The sequence below is a fragment of the Cyphellophora europaea genome, assembly GCF_000365145.1.
Source record: "Cyphellophora europaea CBS 101466 unplaced genomic scaffold supercont1.6, whole genome shotgun sequence".
Classification (NCBI taxonomy): domain Eukaryota; kingdom Fungi; phylum Ascomycota; class Eurotiomycetes; order Chaetothyriales; family Cyphellophoraceae; genus Cyphellophora; species Cyphellophora europaea.
Genome location: NW_008481812.1, coordinates 708,339 through 723,697, shown reverse-complemented (window position 1 = coordinate 723,697; position 15,359 = coordinate 708,339). Strand labels below are relative to the sequence as shown.

General features: G+C 54.9%; 7 protein-coding genes across 7 annotated transcripts; 5 read left to right on the top strand and 2 right to left on the bottom strand.

Moving 5' to 3' along the window:
• Positions 1 to 802: 802 nt before the first annotated feature.
• On the top strand, positions 803 to 1,018 carry HMPREF1541_06476 (uncharacterized protein; the record flags this gene model as incomplete). The annotated part of the gene is made up of 1 exon (XM_008720808.1): positions 803 to 1,018. The coding sequence occupies one exon, from the start codon at positions 803 to 805 to the stop codon at positions 1,016 to 1,018; it is 216 nt and encodes a 71-aa protein (XP_008719030.1).
• A 537-nt stretch (positions 1,019 to 1,555) lies between these two features.
• HMPREF1541_06475 (uncharacterized protein) lies at positions 1,556 to 2,638 on the top strand (the record flags this gene model as incomplete). The annotated part of the gene is made up of 1 exon (XM_008720807.1): positions 1,556 to 2,638. One exon carries the CDS (start codon positions 1,556 to 1,558, stop codon positions 2,636 to 2,638), a length of 1,083 nt encoding a protein of 360 aa, XP_008719029.1.
• Positions 2,639 to 4,435: 1,797 nt separating this feature from the next.
• Positions 4,436 to 4,833, top strand: HMPREF1541_06474 (uncharacterized protein; the record flags this gene model as incomplete). The annotated part of the gene is made up of 2 exons (XM_008720806.1): positions 4,436 to 4,508; positions 4,559 to 4,833. 2 exons carry the CDS (start codon positions 4,436 to 4,438, stop codon positions 4,831 to 4,833), a joined length of 348 nt encoding a protein of 115 aa, XP_008719028.1.
• A 600-nt stretch (positions 4,834 to 5,433) lies between these two features.
• Positions 5,434 to 7,445, bottom strand: HMPREF1541_06473 (uncharacterized protein; the record flags this gene model as incomplete). Its single annotated transcript, XM_008720805.1, has 2 exons — positions 5,434 to 5,459; positions 5,597 to 7,445. The coding sequence occupies 2 exons, from the start codon at positions 7,443 to 7,445 to the stop codon at positions 5,434 to 5,436; spliced, it is 1,875 nt and encodes a 624-aa protein (XP_008719027.1).
• Positions 7,446 to 8,635: 1,190 nt separating this feature from the next.
• HMPREF1541_06472 (uncharacterized protein) lies at positions 8,636 to 9,964 on the top strand (the record flags this gene model as incomplete). Its single annotated transcript, XM_008720804.1, has 1 exon — positions 8,636 to 9,964. One exon carries the CDS (start codon positions 8,636 to 8,638, stop codon positions 9,962 to 9,964), a length of 1,329 nt encoding a protein of 442 aa, XP_008719026.1.
• Positions 9,965 to 10,331: 367 nt separating this feature from the next.
• On the top strand, positions 10,332 to 11,489 carry HMPREF1541_06471 (uncharacterized protein; the record flags this gene model as incomplete). The annotated part of the gene is made up of 1 exon (XM_008720803.1): positions 10,332 to 11,489. One exon carries the CDS (start codon positions 10,332 to 10,334, stop codon positions 11,487 to 11,489), a length of 1,158 nt encoding a protein of 385 aa, XP_008719025.1.
• A 2,439-nt stretch (positions 11,490 to 13,928) lies between these two features.
• Positions 13,929 to 14,171, bottom strand: HMPREF1541_06470 (uncharacterized protein; the record flags this gene model as incomplete). Its single annotated transcript, XM_008720802.1, has 1 exon — positions 13,929 to 14,171. One exon carries the CDS (start codon positions 14,169 to 14,171, stop codon positions 13,929 to 13,931), a length of 243 nt encoding a protein of 80 aa, XP_008719024.1.
• Positions 14,172 to 15,359: the final 1,188 nt, after the last annotated feature.

Genomic DNA, 15,359 nt, shown 5'->3' with positions numbered 1-15,359 from the left:
CAACCGGGACATTACTCGCCTCCCGCCGCTCAACCAACAGACATCCTTGCCCCAGTCTCGCAACAACGATTTCCAACTCACTGCCACGCCACGACACTCACCCCAACACCACAAACGAACAAAATGTCCACCCCCACAATCCTCAGCACGGGCCTCCTCGCCCTCTCCGTCTTCGCCACTTCCCTCTCCTTCTCCGCCATCACACGCCTCCAGACCTGGGAGGAAACGACCAAGCGAGCCGCGCAGGTGTCGAGTACGGCTGAGAAGCAGCTGTGGCGGACGCGGACGACGCAGGGGGGAGCTGCTGGTGCGGTATGTTGCTCACCTTTTCTTTCTTTGGGGAAGTTTTGTTGTTTTCGGAGGGTTTATGGGGGGAGTTGCAGATGATGGGATTCGGATGTCGAGACTCTACGGTGTTTGACGCTGCTTGTTTGACGCCGTGGCTTCGTTGGCCACTGTGGGATTAATCGCATATCATGCTGGGCTGGCAGCTTTCGCGGTCTACGGCGGTATCTCTTGGTGGCGGTCTACGGCGCGTGGCTACCCTCCTACGAGCCATAACTTGTTGACCCCAGAGTCTATGACTTCCCTCTCGTTTCCTCCGGGGCTGCCGCTGCTATCATGCGCATAGGCCGTCTCATCCTCACCTCTATTACCCTTGCTTGCATTTGGACACACCCATGGCCCCCCCCTCTCCCTACCCAGAACCCTTCCCCTTCTCCCCCACTCCCACCAGGCTAGCTAACACCCCTCCTCCCCCCAACAGATCTTCCTCTCCGCCGCCTCCTCCCTGCACATCCTCATGACGCACCACGCCTCGCTATGGCTGCGCCTCGTCCCCGCGATCGCTCTCAGCGGCGCGACCTACCACTTCAACGCCTTCTGGTACAGCCAAAATCCCGTGCCGATGGCCAAGCAGTGGAACGAGGCCGTCGAGGCCAGCAACCAGCTGCGCACCTGGCTGCTCGTGCTGGCGGGCGCGTGGTGGGTCGTTGCTGTGCTGGCTTTATTTGGGTGATGACGGACCGACAGATGGGCAATGTCGGGAGACTATGCAGTGTTTGCGGGACAGGAGAGTCGACGCAGTAGTAGAGGAGAGTAGCATACGACGGCGGGGCGAGCTTCGGCTGGAGAGATATGTATAGCGGGGTGGTGGGGGGAAAATACAGCACTGTGTAATCTGTATGAGATAAGGCAACGGGGCCGCCACAATAATGTCTCTGGGCCCCAAAAAAGGGCCCGGAGGTGACCCATCTACCAAGGGGGCCCGGCTTTGCTTACCCGATGCCTTGGGGAGTTGCCCATGTCCGCCCCACGGCGCGGGAATGAAATTACCCAGTATTGATCCGCAACACCGTTTTGGTGCGGGGCAACTTGTATTTCTATCGGCAGAGGTACCCTTCCTCTGCCCCCCCCACTCGTCACAACTTCGGAACGGGGAAATTTCGTAGAGAGTCGACAAACAAAACCTCTACATAGCACTGTTTCAACTACTGGTTCCTTTTCTTTTCCCTCCCCGACTTCTACCTCAACCTACCTCCCTCATCAAAAAACCATGGACCCCTTCGAATACAACGCCAACCCCGGCCGCGTCGTCTTCGGCCCGGGCAGCATTCGCCAGCTCCCCTCTGAGATCCGACGGCTCTCGCTCTCCAAGCCCCTCTTGCTCACGACGCCGCAGCAGATCTCTCAGGGCGAGGACCTCGCCAAAATCCTGTCCGACGCGGGCATCACGCACGCGGGCGCCTACAACAACGCGACGATGCACACGCCGTCGCACATCACGCAGGAGGCGATGGATTTCCTGCAGAGCAGGAGCGCGGACTGCGTCGTCTCGATCGGCGGGGGGTCGACGACCGGGTTGGGCAAAGCGATCAGTGTGCGCACGGGGCTGCCGCATATCTGCATTCCGACCACGTATGCTGGGAGCGAGATGACGCCGATTCTGGGGGAGACGCAGGATGGGAAGAAGACGACGAGGTCGGACCCCAAGATCCTCCCCGGAACGGTTATCTATGATGTGGATCTGACCATGACGCTGCCGGCGGGGCTGTCGGCGACGAGTGGCGTCAATGCCATTGCGCATGCGGTCGAGGCGCTGTATGCGAAAAATAAGAATCCGATTATCACGATGATGGCGCTGGAGGGGACCAAGGCGCTGGCGGAGAGCTTGCCCGTCATTGTGGAGAAGCCGCAGGATCAGAAGGCGAGGGAGCGGGCGCAGTATGGCGCGTGGCTGTGTGGTGTGTGTTTGGGGAGCAGTGCTATGGCGTTGCATCACAAGCTGTGTCACACGCTGGGAGGGAGCTTCAACTTGCCGCATGCGGAAACGCATACGATTGTGCTGCCGCACGCGCTGAGCTACAATGCGCCGGCCATCCCAGATGCCATGGAGAAGTTGGCGAGTGTTTTGCCTGGCAGTGAGGGTGATGCGACCAAGGGGTTGAACCTTTTGCTAGAGAAGCTCAAGGTGAAGAGGGCGCTGAAGGATTTCGGCATGGAAGAGAGTGGCATTGACAAGGCGGCAGAAATTGCGGTCAGCAACCAGTACCCTAACCCAAGGTCAGTGGAAAAGGAGCCCATTCGGGAGCTGATCAGGAGGGCGTGGGCGGGCGAGCCGGCACGGGCAGATCTGTAATCAAGGTAGTACCGCGGATAGAGAAGAAGCAAGTTGTGTGCAGAAATGCTCCGAGCGAACAATGGTCTCACGGAAGGTCAGCGTGGTAGTCTCGGCGCGTGTTCGAGAAGGTGACTCAATCATCCTGCAATCTGTGGTCAGCGGTCAAGGGCAGGCCTGTCTATCATTGTGAGTTCGTGAGGTTTCTTGGCTGATGTTCGCAAAGGCTGCAGTATAGGTGTGGACCGAGCTGGTTGCATTCTGCAATGCGAGGTACGCTGCAAGGTCGTCTCGAGGCAGACCCGTGAACTTTCAGTATGTTGCGAACATGAACACGGCACAAGGTTGATGTTACTGGTCGGACCAGCGTGACGGCCACAGGCTGACCCCGGTCTTTGTGCAATAGTCGAGAGGGGCAGGTGGCCGCAAACTGGTCTCATCTTCGGTAGAGGATGTGATGACCAGGTAGCTACCTGGCGGTCGTGAGTCGGGTCAGGTGCGGGAACAGAGCCGCTGTGTACACAAGAACGAGTTGCTACATCCGAGTAAGGCACGGCGGTAATATGAATGATGGCTGACAAGGGTTCTTAATGAGAAAGGACGGAAGAAGACAGGCAACAGGCACCGTGATATGGGAAGTTGAAACAGTAGCTCGACGTCAAAGGAGGGGGAGGTGTGCAAGGTGTGATAGGCAGCGAAGTGTGGGTGGGCTGGGGGGCGCACGGGCCTCAAACGTTGAGCCCCGGAGGTCGAGCGCCAAGGGCAGCCTGGCGTCCGTTCATAGGCTGTGAATTTGTTTCATAGAGGCCAGCTTTGCGCCTAAGTGATTCGTTATCCCCAACTTTGCTACCAATCAATCCCCAGCACCAACTGCGCTGCAAAGACGCAGTTCTGAACGCCAATTCCTCTATTAAAATACTCTCTGGCGTCATCATTCTTCCGTACGACAGTCGTTCGGTTGGATTCTGTCCTCTTGTGCACAAGTCCGAGCCCGTTCAAGCCTGTCCAACCGAAGCGCTCCCTGCTCTCCCCTTTGAGTAGGTCAGGCTGGATAGTCCAATCTCTCCTGCCGCTCCTCTTGTACCTCCGTACAGTCAGTCCCGCCTTTCAATGACCATGTGGCCCGGCCAAAGGTGTGTCAATAGTCTGAGGCTTGTCAAGCCTCCCACTTCGTGCTCGTTTGTGCTTGGGTTCCCTGCCCGGGGGACGAGGAAGTTGCCGGCAGGGGTTCGCCAACGGTCAATCACAGTGACTTTCTCCCTTTGTGTCGTCCAGTTGCCCCTCGCCCTGTGCAAACCCGTGCTCCTGTGTCGCACGTACAGCTCTTCCCACATTCTTGTCCAATCCAGTGTCTTCGACTTGGGCCATTCTCTTGTCTCCCGCACTGGGCTGACCACGCGGCTCTTCGATCCAATAGTGAAGTCTTTGAAGCGCTATGTCCTCGTCGCTGAAACTGTTCCGCCGATGCACGTTGTCTAGCTGTCGCCTCATATTGGTCCAGTCTCGCTCTGTCTCGTCGTCGATGGTGTTTCGACCTAGTGATGGCCATCATGCCATTTGCATGAAGCGCTCGAGGTTCCGTATCGGTCCTCCTTGGTTGAGCGTCAGTGGTTACTGTGTGTCGATGCTGCCACCTATATAGTTGTCCATCTCTTGGTTCCACGATGCTTCCAACTCCACAACAACACAGCATTGGCTTTCCGTAACAGTTCGAACTCCTTCTATCTCCACCTCCAATCCAAGGGACAACCACCATCTGTCACCCGTTGCATCATCCATTTAGGCGAACGAGAATATACTTCATAACAGTAACCCATCATGAAGCTCATCAACGTACTGCTCGCCCTCATTGCTGCCACAGTCATGGCCGCTCCCGCGGCACCACCTGCAGGTAGGTTCAGAGTCCTGATCCATATCACAGCCTAGGTCTAACGGCAACAGACATCGTCGAAAGGGGTGTGTCAGGAAGTGGCGGGACGCGTGGAGGGGGCTTCAGACGCTCGGCGATCGAGGATATTGAGGCAAGAGGTGTCTCTGGCGCAGGTGGCACGCGGGGCGGTGGCGGCTTCAAGCGTGAAGCCGATCAGGGTATTGAAGCGAGGGGGGTGCGTGGCAGTGGTGGTACTCGAGGCGGCGGGTTCAAGCGTGAAGCCGCTGAGGAACTTCAAGTTCGTGGCGTCGGCGGCAGCGGCGGCACCCGAGGTGGTGGATTTTAGCGTCATGTCATAGCTGAGTGAGCGGAGGCAGCAGACGAACAATGATAATCATCGAGAAGGACGAAGCCGAGCTCGATTTGGCTGCGCGACCCAACTTCTCTGGGACTGAGCCAGCAACCGAGTCCGCCACAGTGTGGAATTGACTTGTCCAGGACGGAGGTCAAGGTACCGTGATCCCTCGCCCACTGCTCTGATCGAGGTCATGCAGTCGGCTTGCCTTATACCCAATGTCCTTGCGGCCGTGGGACATGAAATTGCATAGGATTTCTAAAACGTTGCATCATGGGCAGGTTATGACTCTCTGTGATGGGCTTTTGGCTGGTTGCATCGTTGGTTCCAAGATCACGAAGTGGAAAATCCTGAGTTGGGGCATCAAGATCACTCAGGCTGATCGCCATCCAAGAGTCGCTGTCTTGTCGATACATAGGACCTGGTTCAAGGAAATTCCGAGAGTCCGAGTGTGTGTCCAGTCTGCTCAATACAGACAATGCTCGATCTTCCAATGGCAACGTGGGGGAAGATGATCGTTTCCATTCTTGGTCTTCGTCACTGAGACTGCGTGAGACTGCCCGGACGGTCGTATGAATTTCAGGACTTCTTTCAAGCCGCCGTGGCAAGTTCACTGACTGGAAACGAGGACTTTTGGGTGGGGGTGGGGGTGCTGCCGGTGAAGGAAGAGTAGGAGGCCATAGACTCTCACGCATGTCAACCCGGAGTTTTAGCATGTCATCATGGTCCCACTGTGTTTGAGAGTCAGCCTTACCGAGGCATTTGCGGGCGCTGCGCTCTATTGCCTCGATGTTTAGGGAGATCGTAATGACTGCGGCTCCAAAGAGGAGAATGAGAATCATCTTAAGTATGCTAAAGGACTGGTAGACCGTTGATGGGATCATCAGGTTATCGCAAAACCACTTGTCTTGTGCCTCGCTTGCTGGAAGAAGGTATTCACTTTGTGCAGCGATCTGACCGGTGGCGTACTGTACGATGGTACGCTGCAACTGTGCCATGGATATCGAATGCCAGTAGTTCAGTTCCCGCTGCCATTGTGTCTCAGGTAAACCCATCGACACCACAGTACTACCGACCGCGATTTGACTGATGGCAAGAAGAGGTGTACTGGTCACAGCCAAGCCGTTCACAACGGCCCTCAGTGATCCCTGAGTTGCTGCGCGCAATATCCTGTCGAATGTTGCATTCTGGTGCGGGGTCAAGGCATTATTGAAGTTCGCATCGTTTTGCACTTGGTCAAAGCCACCGGAAGGAGTGCATATGCCCTTGGTCGTACAGAATTGATGATGTTCTGTGCAGCCTATAGTACTAATGGCTGAATCCCGGGCGAATCGCGTCTCTAGAAGGGCGGGACTGCCATCGAAAGATTGTCTTCGGTGAGCCGAGAACCACGGATCGTCGATCTCAGTCGCGTATGTGCCTGTATAACTGAGAAAAAAGAGAATCAGATCCGCGGCGCCTTGCGACATCTCGTCGATCGGTTCGAAATCGCTCAGACTCCAGACAGGGTCACTGGGTGCCCAGGCGTTCATAGAGACTACCTGATATGGCACTGTCGCTATCGTCGAGAAATTGTCGAAGAATTGAGCAAAATTCGAGTAGGCGTACGTCCAATCTGTGCGCTTCTCGAAGGATGGCCCATAAAATGCTTTTGCAATATTACTGGACTGATTGGACGCCGCGCCGCTGCTAGATGATAGAATCGTACCGTCCCAGCCAGTGACACGGCCTGTGTCGTTTAGAACGGCACACGTCGTGACTCTGTGGTAGTCGAGGCGTTCGCTCGGTTTGGCGTTAATACCGAGATCATCGTGGGAATTGATCTTGCCCGTGTCCATAACCATCACGGTGGCATCTGTGCGGCATAGGCTTGATTCGAACGGACATGTGCCAGTCAACTGTGTGGTCCAGTTCAGTCTTGGTTTCTTGAGAGTGTTGCAGATTGACGACATGTAGCTAAAGGACTCTTCAGCAAGGTAGCACTTCTGCGCATATTCCAGGCTGAGCTGTACATTGTGGGTGACTTTCGCGTTGAACTCAACGGACAGACTCAGAGTCTCGTTGCTGTCCGCATTTGTATAACCATTAGTTAAGGCCAGATAAGTTTCGTTCCAAATACCGCAGTGCTTGCTCCGGGAGAGCACCATGGAGCCTTCGACTGGTGAGCCTGCACTGATGGCAAGGTTGGAGAACGTTCCTGCGACCATGAAAACGATGGCATGAAGAAGCGCAAAGATTGCGATGGATACAGTCCGTGGGTACATTTTCCCGGCCCTCTTTCGAGATTTCCAAGCTAGGTATGCCATCAGCCTTGCGGTTGCCAGATCGGTTGTGGCGTTCCGTAGGATGACTTGTTCCTTCTTGTGATTCGGCGTCGAAGGACTAGCTGCTGGAGACCTCGTTCCAGCTTGGTGTACCACGAATCTGGTGATGCTCCACAATTGACTTCCAGCTAGTGTAACGAAGACAGCCAGAGCACTCGTGACTAATACAGCGTTGTCCGGACACAGAGTCCACGTCAACCCCCAAGCAGAATTGCTTTTCGACCAGTCTGTCCAAGTGCCCTGATAGATATTCGCAGCTGGATCTAGCGCGTCGGCCATAAAGAAAAGCCCTGCTGAGCCGCTACAGGCACAAGATCAGCGCATGTGTGGAATCTTCCAGACCATGGCTTCGGACCATGCGAAATGTGCTTGACACTCAAAGTGAACGCGAAGGGTAAGAGAGAGAACAACGCTGGACGTAGAAAGAAAAGCGCGGTATAGGGGAGGAGTAGAGAGCTCGGTAAGACGCTTGTCGCATAGACATGCGAGGCGGTTGTTCACCTACCGTTACCAATCTCATTAGGCTGTATATTTGGACAACAGATCATTCTGTTTCTAGAAGACACACCGGTTTTGGTGGGGGCGACGACATGCTGAGGCGATGCACCTCTATGCAGGAGGCACAGTAACGGCTTGGAAGTGGTCTGCTGAGCAGTCTTCCTGCAGAGACGCATGACGTGGGCGAATGATATGGCCTCAGGATGCAGGGCCGACCAGAGCGCCTTGACCCAAGGTCAAGAATAGAGACGAAGGGCCCAGGTAGGCGGTTTGACCAAGAAAGGAGGAGCCAAAGGACACATGAGATAGCCGCGCAAAGGCTGGGGATCGTTTCACCTCCAGACAGGTTCGACCTGCATGATTCGCCGATTGACACGATCGCGTGGCAAAGAGGCCATTGCCTTGGCGGTTACAGAAACGTGCTGAAGGGTCGACGAGAAGGTCAGCGCGAAAGGAACAAGTGAGGTCAAGATGGAACGACATCGAGGCGCCGGGATGACGCTGAAGGCCCCAAAAATGGCGTGGCTTGGCAGAGCAGATGTTCGCCTCGCGCTTCGAGCTCGCTGCTATTGGCTGGGTTCTACCATTCCGTATCAGATTCAGGACAACAGCCTGGAGAACAGACCGGACATGATTCTCCATCAGGAACAGTTCCTACTCGTGTTGTTTGCTCCCTGGCATCCGAAAGCTACTGTACGCCTCATCGCCGGCGCTTGTTTGGACTGCGACCAACGCGTCGGTTCACCGGTGAGTACCGGGACCGGGAATACGATCCTCCGGGTACAATATTCTCAGCAGAACGAGCTTCGAGTGCTGGCAGCATGAAACCGCAGCTCCGCTTTAGCACTTATCTCACGCGTCTGGCGACAAAAGTACTCGGCACTTAAGGCACGCAGCTCACACGAGTCACCTGATTGCCAGTCCCACGTGCTCGTCTGAGGATGCCGCCGCGGTAGCGCCTACCTCTCACAATGTTTGATACAATATGCACTCTCCCGCTCCCCGCCGATCTCTTTGCCCAGGCCGTACATCCTACCGAGTCTATCGTTACGGTCGGTCTGTCTTCGGGCCATGTGATCACCTACAGACTGCCCTCGGGCGAAGAAGATGAAGATAGCGGAAGCAATAGTAGTCCGCCTCCTCCAGTACCAGGCACGGCAAACGGAAACGGCCCAACACCAATCATATCGACCTTCCGAAGATCATCGACTGCATCAGAGAACGGCCTCGGCTCAATAGACACCGTGTGGAAGACGAAGAGACACAGTGGCTCGTGTCGCTGCATTTCTTACAACCACGATGGCTCCCTGTGCTATTCTGGTGGTACTGATGGCTTGGTGAAAGCATTCAATACCGAGACTGGGAAAGTAGTAAGCAAGATTGCAATACCGCCAGACTCGGAAACTGGCGATGTAGATGCACCCACAGTGCTACATGCTCTCAGCCCGCAGGCCTTGCTGTTGGGCACTGATTCTGGCAAGCTCTACCTTCACGACCTTAGACAGCAAGGTGCCGACATTCAAGGAAAAGCAGTAAAGTTCTGGCAGCCTCACGAAGACGAGCATGTTAACAGCCTGGTACCTCTACCTGTCACCGAAGCAAGCACAAGCGGCTTCCCGAAGCAATGGGTCACCGCAGGTGGATCTACGTTGGTGGTCACAGACTTGAGAAAAGGCATCATCAGCACCAGTGAAGATCAGGAGGCTGAGCTGACGACAGCCATCTGCGTGCAAGGTCTCAAGAAAGGCGGCACCAGCGTGGGCGAAAAAGTGCTCGTTGGGCAAGGTGATGGGGTCATCAGCCTATGGGAACGAGGTGTTTGGGGAGACCAAGACGAAAGAATAGTCGTTGATCGAACACAGAGCGGCATCGAATCAATGGTTGAAGTGCCACTTGAATTTGGGAAGGGCAAGCTCAAGATGAACGAGAAATTGGTAGCAGCCGGGCTTGAGGATGGAGCTGTGAAGTTTCTACGCGTGGGAAGGAATGGGATCCTGAGTGAATGGGATGTCCGGCACGACGAGATCGAAGGCGTCGTCGGGCTTGATTTCGATGTTGCAGGCCGCATGGTGACCGGCGGCGGACAGACCATCAAGGTCTGGACGGAAGCTAAAGGCGTGCCTGGGGGTGGGAGGCAGGCTTCGAAGCGTGCCATGGATTCAGATGGAAGCGAGGATGACGAGGAGGAGCACTATGATAGCAGCGACGAAGAAGACAAGTCAAAACGAAAGAAGCGCAAGAGGAATGAGGGCAAGGACAAGAGTGGAGGCCAGGCTCTGAACTTCAGTGGCCTACTGTAACCCCACGTGGGCTGTTTTACCTAGGAGATCTGCTTTCACCGGCAAAAGTTATGATACCCCGGACATATTCATGAACAACACGCTGCGAGACGGTTTTCGGTACACTGTAACAATATGTTAAATCTTACCAGAGCTCACCGGAATAAGTACGTGTCCTTCGCCATAAGTCGATAATTATTCGTGGCTTGTACTGTGTAGGTCGAGTAAGGCGACCAGGTACTCCGTACCAATCAACCGCTGCTCCGAGATTATGCAAGGCTCCACTTCGAAGTTGGTGGACGATAATCTGATGCCGAAGGCGCCGAGGTCCTTGCCTTCCTTTATCTCTCCCTTCCCCTCTGACTGAGCCTTGAAACGCATTGTAGCCATGGCGAGCCTACTCAGCACCTTCTCCGAGACCTTCGACCGACGCGTGGCAGTGGTTAGTGCCACTGCCTTCACTTTCGGCCTGCTCGTTCGGAGTCTGTTTGTACCCGGCAAGCACGCTTACATTGTCCCTTCGCCGCTGACAACACTGCTGCCAAAGCTTTCGGCCGAGGAGCGGAGTAAGCTCCCTTATCCGCCTGATTCACTCCCTGGAGCTCGAGATGTCGATTCGCCGTATGGCTCGATACGAGTCTATGAATTTGGTCCCGAAGATGGCCGCAAGGTCCTGCTCGTTCACGGCATCAGCACACCCTGTCTAGCTCTGGGAGGCGTTGCCCATCAGCTTGCCGACAAAGGCTGTCGAGTCATGCTTTTCGATCTGTTCGGACGTGGATATTCTGACAACCCCGCCGACCTTCCTCACGATCTGCGCCTGTTTGTGACGCAGGTCCTATTGGCCCTGGCGTCCTCGCCTCTTTCCTGGAAAAGCTTCTCTATGGTTGGATACTCCTTTGGTGGCGGTATTTCAGCCGGGTTTTCGTCTTACTTTCCCGACATGATAGAGAACCTCGTTCTGCTTTGCCCGTCTGGGCTGATTAGAGCTCGGCATATCAGTAGAACAAGTCGCATCATCTACAGCGAAGGTATCATTCCGGAGCCGTTGCTGCTGTCACTCGTCAAGAGAAGGCTCAAGACTCCGCTATACCCGCCAAAGCCTCAGAAGGATGGTGACAAGATCGGAGCCTCGGCGGCGGTGAAGGCAGAAGTGCCGATAGAGTCAAACTCGACCGCTGTTCTGTCAAAGAAGCACCCAAACGTTACGATTGATAAAGCTATCGTTCACCAAGTAGATCATCATGTTGGGTATGTGCCCGCATTCATGTCAAGCATTCGCTACGGTCCCATCATGCAACAGCATGCTCTTTGGGGACGGGTTGGTGAGACCTGGAACGGTCGAAGCGCCGAGAGCGACAAGGTGCACAAGGTCTTGATCATCGCTGGCGAAAGTGATTCCATCATTGATGCTGCAGAGCTCCGTGAAGATGCCGCAGCGGTGTTTGGTGCGGCGCATATCGACTTCCACGTTCTGGGCGCTGGACACGATGTCCCGGTCATCAAACCAGAAGAAGTCGCGGAGCTTATCTCGCAATCTCTCTGAACAGTTCAATTGGAACGCTACCTAGACAGCTGCCTCCACGCGCCAAAGTCTCTTCGAGCATGATCATATTCGCTCACCATCTGCAAATTATGGCCTATGGTACACATGCTGTCTAAACGGATGCTACATTGACCGCTTGGTATAGCAACGCCTCCTGCCGTATTTAGATGTACAGGCACGCCTGCTCGGCTGGGCCCGAGGAAGTGTTGTACAATTTGATTGAGGCGGCGCGACATGCTCGAGTGAAATCTTGTTGCTACGACTAGGAGAAGGCCTTTCGTCCGGCATCCAAGTCTGAACTGCAATCAACATTATTTGAAACATCCGCAGTGGGGCCAACTTACGATTTTGTTCGCGGCGAGCTTGATTCAGGAAGTCCGGATCGGTCATTGACTCCATCTGGCGGTCTAGGTCGTCGATGCTGGCATCGGCCTTGTTTGCGCCTTGGCCAGCAGCAGGAGATGTCTGCCCCGACTGGGAGCACTGCTGGCTCTGTCGACGTCCTTGGGCTCTATGTCCGCCCACTGCATGGTGCTTCCTAGGTTATATCAGCACAGTGTCTCCACAAGAAAACGCAACGGCTCGAGACAGGGCCACTTACTCGCGTATCTCTGTCATTCCTACTGATTGGGATACTTAGTTGGGCTTCCTTTACTCAAGGTATACAAGAAGAAGGGCTTGCAACCGGGTCGTTCGTACTCTTTTCGCATGTCTTGAATGCGTGGAGGTTCAAAGCCGTGTCACGGCGGATGCCCGATATATATACATCTTTCTACCGCTCGGAAAAAGGCAACCACCATGCTGCTTCAGACTACCATGTCCAGAAGTTGTCCAGATGACCAACGCAACAGCAAGAGCCGCAGGACACGTCTACTGATCTGGAAACCGTAATAATCATCCCCTGCACCGGTTTACATGCCTGCGGGCCGAATGCGTCTACGCGCTGTCAGTGGCCGGTAGCGAAGCCAAAGTACCAGGACAACACTATCCGAAGATGCCAGAGGCTAAGTATCCGCCAGCATCCCACGGGGGTGGTCCAATTAGCACACCAGCGCAGCCGTGAAGCGTGGGATTCTATACGCCTTCCCCCTTTCCATCCGCACTGGAACTGAGGCACGTGCGGTGCTTTGTCCCAAAAGGCTGCTTCACTTCATCGCGCTGACTCCTTGACCGTGTTTCGAAACCGAACGTGTCGTCCCGGATCCGCGGTGAAGGAGCATTACCTCCACGCCAGCTCACGTGGCCGTCCACAAGGCAGCGCATGAGTTAATTGGTCAATAACCCTTCATCCCCACGCTAGCGTTTGCGGGGAAGAGAACAATTCGGGGCGACACCGTTGAACTACAACATCTCTTCCAATAAGAGCCCCCACGTCATCCGAAATGACCTCGCGCCCACGTCACAAAGGGGTCTTTCATCTTCTGGGAGCCACAGCAGACGCTCGCAGATTTATGCATAGAACTTTCGCCCGGGCTCAAGTGCAGCCAAGCTACACTGCATCAATGACGATGAAAGAGAGACGCAAGACCAGTGACAGCCCTCTCCAGCCACAAGTGGCGAGCCCCGACGAGTGACACACGCCAGATTGGCCTACCGGCGCGCCGCACACCTGAAGCATACTCTGCCAACCATCTCGGATTTCCCGATCCGGTGCAGCACAGGCGTCTCGATCTCAGCAGCGCCCGACGGATGCATTGTAACACTTCCGCTACGACTATCTATATCCTGGAGTGGATGGATCGTACGTTGCACGTGCCCTCCCGATCGGTTCTGGCTTGCTCTAAAAGATACTTGGTATCAGCAGGTGCTGCCTCACTGTTCGGAACGTCCGCTAAGTATCTGTCACTGACCTCGAGAGCTCAATGCGACAACTGATTGTCGATCATAGTTCAACTCCAAGGTTGGACTTTTCGATCATGTGGCGTATGCGACTGTCATTGGATTTGCCCCCAGCAAGTTGGACTGCCTCAAGTGTCGTTCGGCCTGTGTGAAGCGCATCGGCCACGGCGAAGGGAGCATCGACTACCTCCAGAAGCTGAGACGATGTGCTACCAAGATGGGTACATGGCAGTATCACTGATCTGACAATGCGACTGCACAGGGTTCGATGACTACTATACTCTGCATTGCGCTTGGTGAGAGGGTATAGTGGATACGGAATGCTTCTCCGGACCTTCCCACGCTATAGAAGGGTGGGTCACACTAGAGAAACAGCCTTTCCATTCACTGCCTAGTGCCAAGACCCACCGTCTATACGCCGACATACATCAGTCGCACCGCACATGTAACCCACCATGTGTCACTGGACATGATCAACGACCCTTTGATATGAGATGTAATGCCAGGCCGCTCCGTCGATAATATCCCTTGGTGTGGGTGTGCCTCGACGACAGCACGATACCATGGACCGACGATCGTGACGGTACAGCAGCCCGACAGCTAGATGGCTCCGCCGTCGTCCCGTGTCTTCTGATCTTTGCGTCCACGATCGAGGAGCTTCTTGTCGGTGATGTTGCTCATGTACTTGTCGAGGGCATCGACGGTAAAGCCGCCATGGCTCGTGTTGGTGCCCGTGCCAGTGCCGGTGCCGGCCGGGGAAGCCTGCAGACGCTCGCCTACCTCTGGAGCGGCTTTCTCGAAGCGGTCGAGGGTGTAGGAGGTGTTTCTCGTCGTGTTCGACATGTTACTGGGACCTGATGTGGGTCAGTCAGGGTAGCAGAGGGGTGCTAGCTATGGTACATCAGGCCAGGTGCGATGGGGGTGACTCGACCACACTAGGCGGAGGAAGGCGAGAGGTCTCAAGGGAGTGAGTGTGCTAGATCGGGGCAACTGGATGAGAGACAACATACCGTACAGCTTGACAGCAGTGATGACTTGGTCTAGGTATACTGGACGCTTGGTTTTGGAAGGCTCTGTACTGTATTGACTGCTGCGGGCGTCCTGATATCGGAAAACAACATCTCGAGCGATGGTCGATGGACGACTTTATATGCTGGGACATGTCTTTTGCCATCGGGTATGCGCAAAACGGCCCATGGATATGAACAAGGCCTTGGCCGCATGACATCGGACTCGAAATGACCGTCAGAGCGAAAGAATTTGGGGTCACCGTGTGTAAAGTGTTGCGGCTGTATCATGGAAACGCACGGCAGTGCCAACCACATCCCGTGTCCTGAAGGTGTTCAGAACGATTTTATAGATGTGTCAGTCAATACTGCGTTCAATTACTGCCTATATTCGGGTCACATCCACTCGGGTGCCAGTGGCGACGGTGGGTGGTTCGCACTGCAGCACTTGCCGCAGTGGACTCCACTGGCCTGGTAAATGCAAGGTGCTGCCGGTTTTGGTCGGGGGTCTACGTGTTCATTGGGGCGCTTGCCGGTATAAAGCCCCTCCTTAGGCTACTTAGCTTGTCTGACGTGGGAAGGGGGTAGAGCAAGGCAACCGCGGCTAAGAGTGAATGGGCCCAATGAGCCCACCAGAGGGCTGGACGATTCAAAATGAACCCCCTGACACGAATAGGCTCGAAATGGCTAAAGCGGCGGGGCCTGCTGGAGAATAATGGACAAAAAAATGCAAAGCACATACACACACACAGGCGCGATCTGAGAAGCTATACGGATACTTTATCTGGAATTTTCTCAAATTCAAGGAAGGCCGGCTGCGGCGCCCCCGCTATATCGTTTCGTTTCGTTTCGTTTCGTTTCGTTTTGATATGTCATATCTTCACCTGGCTTCGGTGGTGGTAGTAGTAGTAGTAGTATACCGTATAGTATCTGCTATCTTTGTTTTGGAGACGTTACTGCCGCCCATACTGCCGCTCATACCGCGACGATGGGGGGACGCTTGGTATTGATTGTGGAAAAAAGG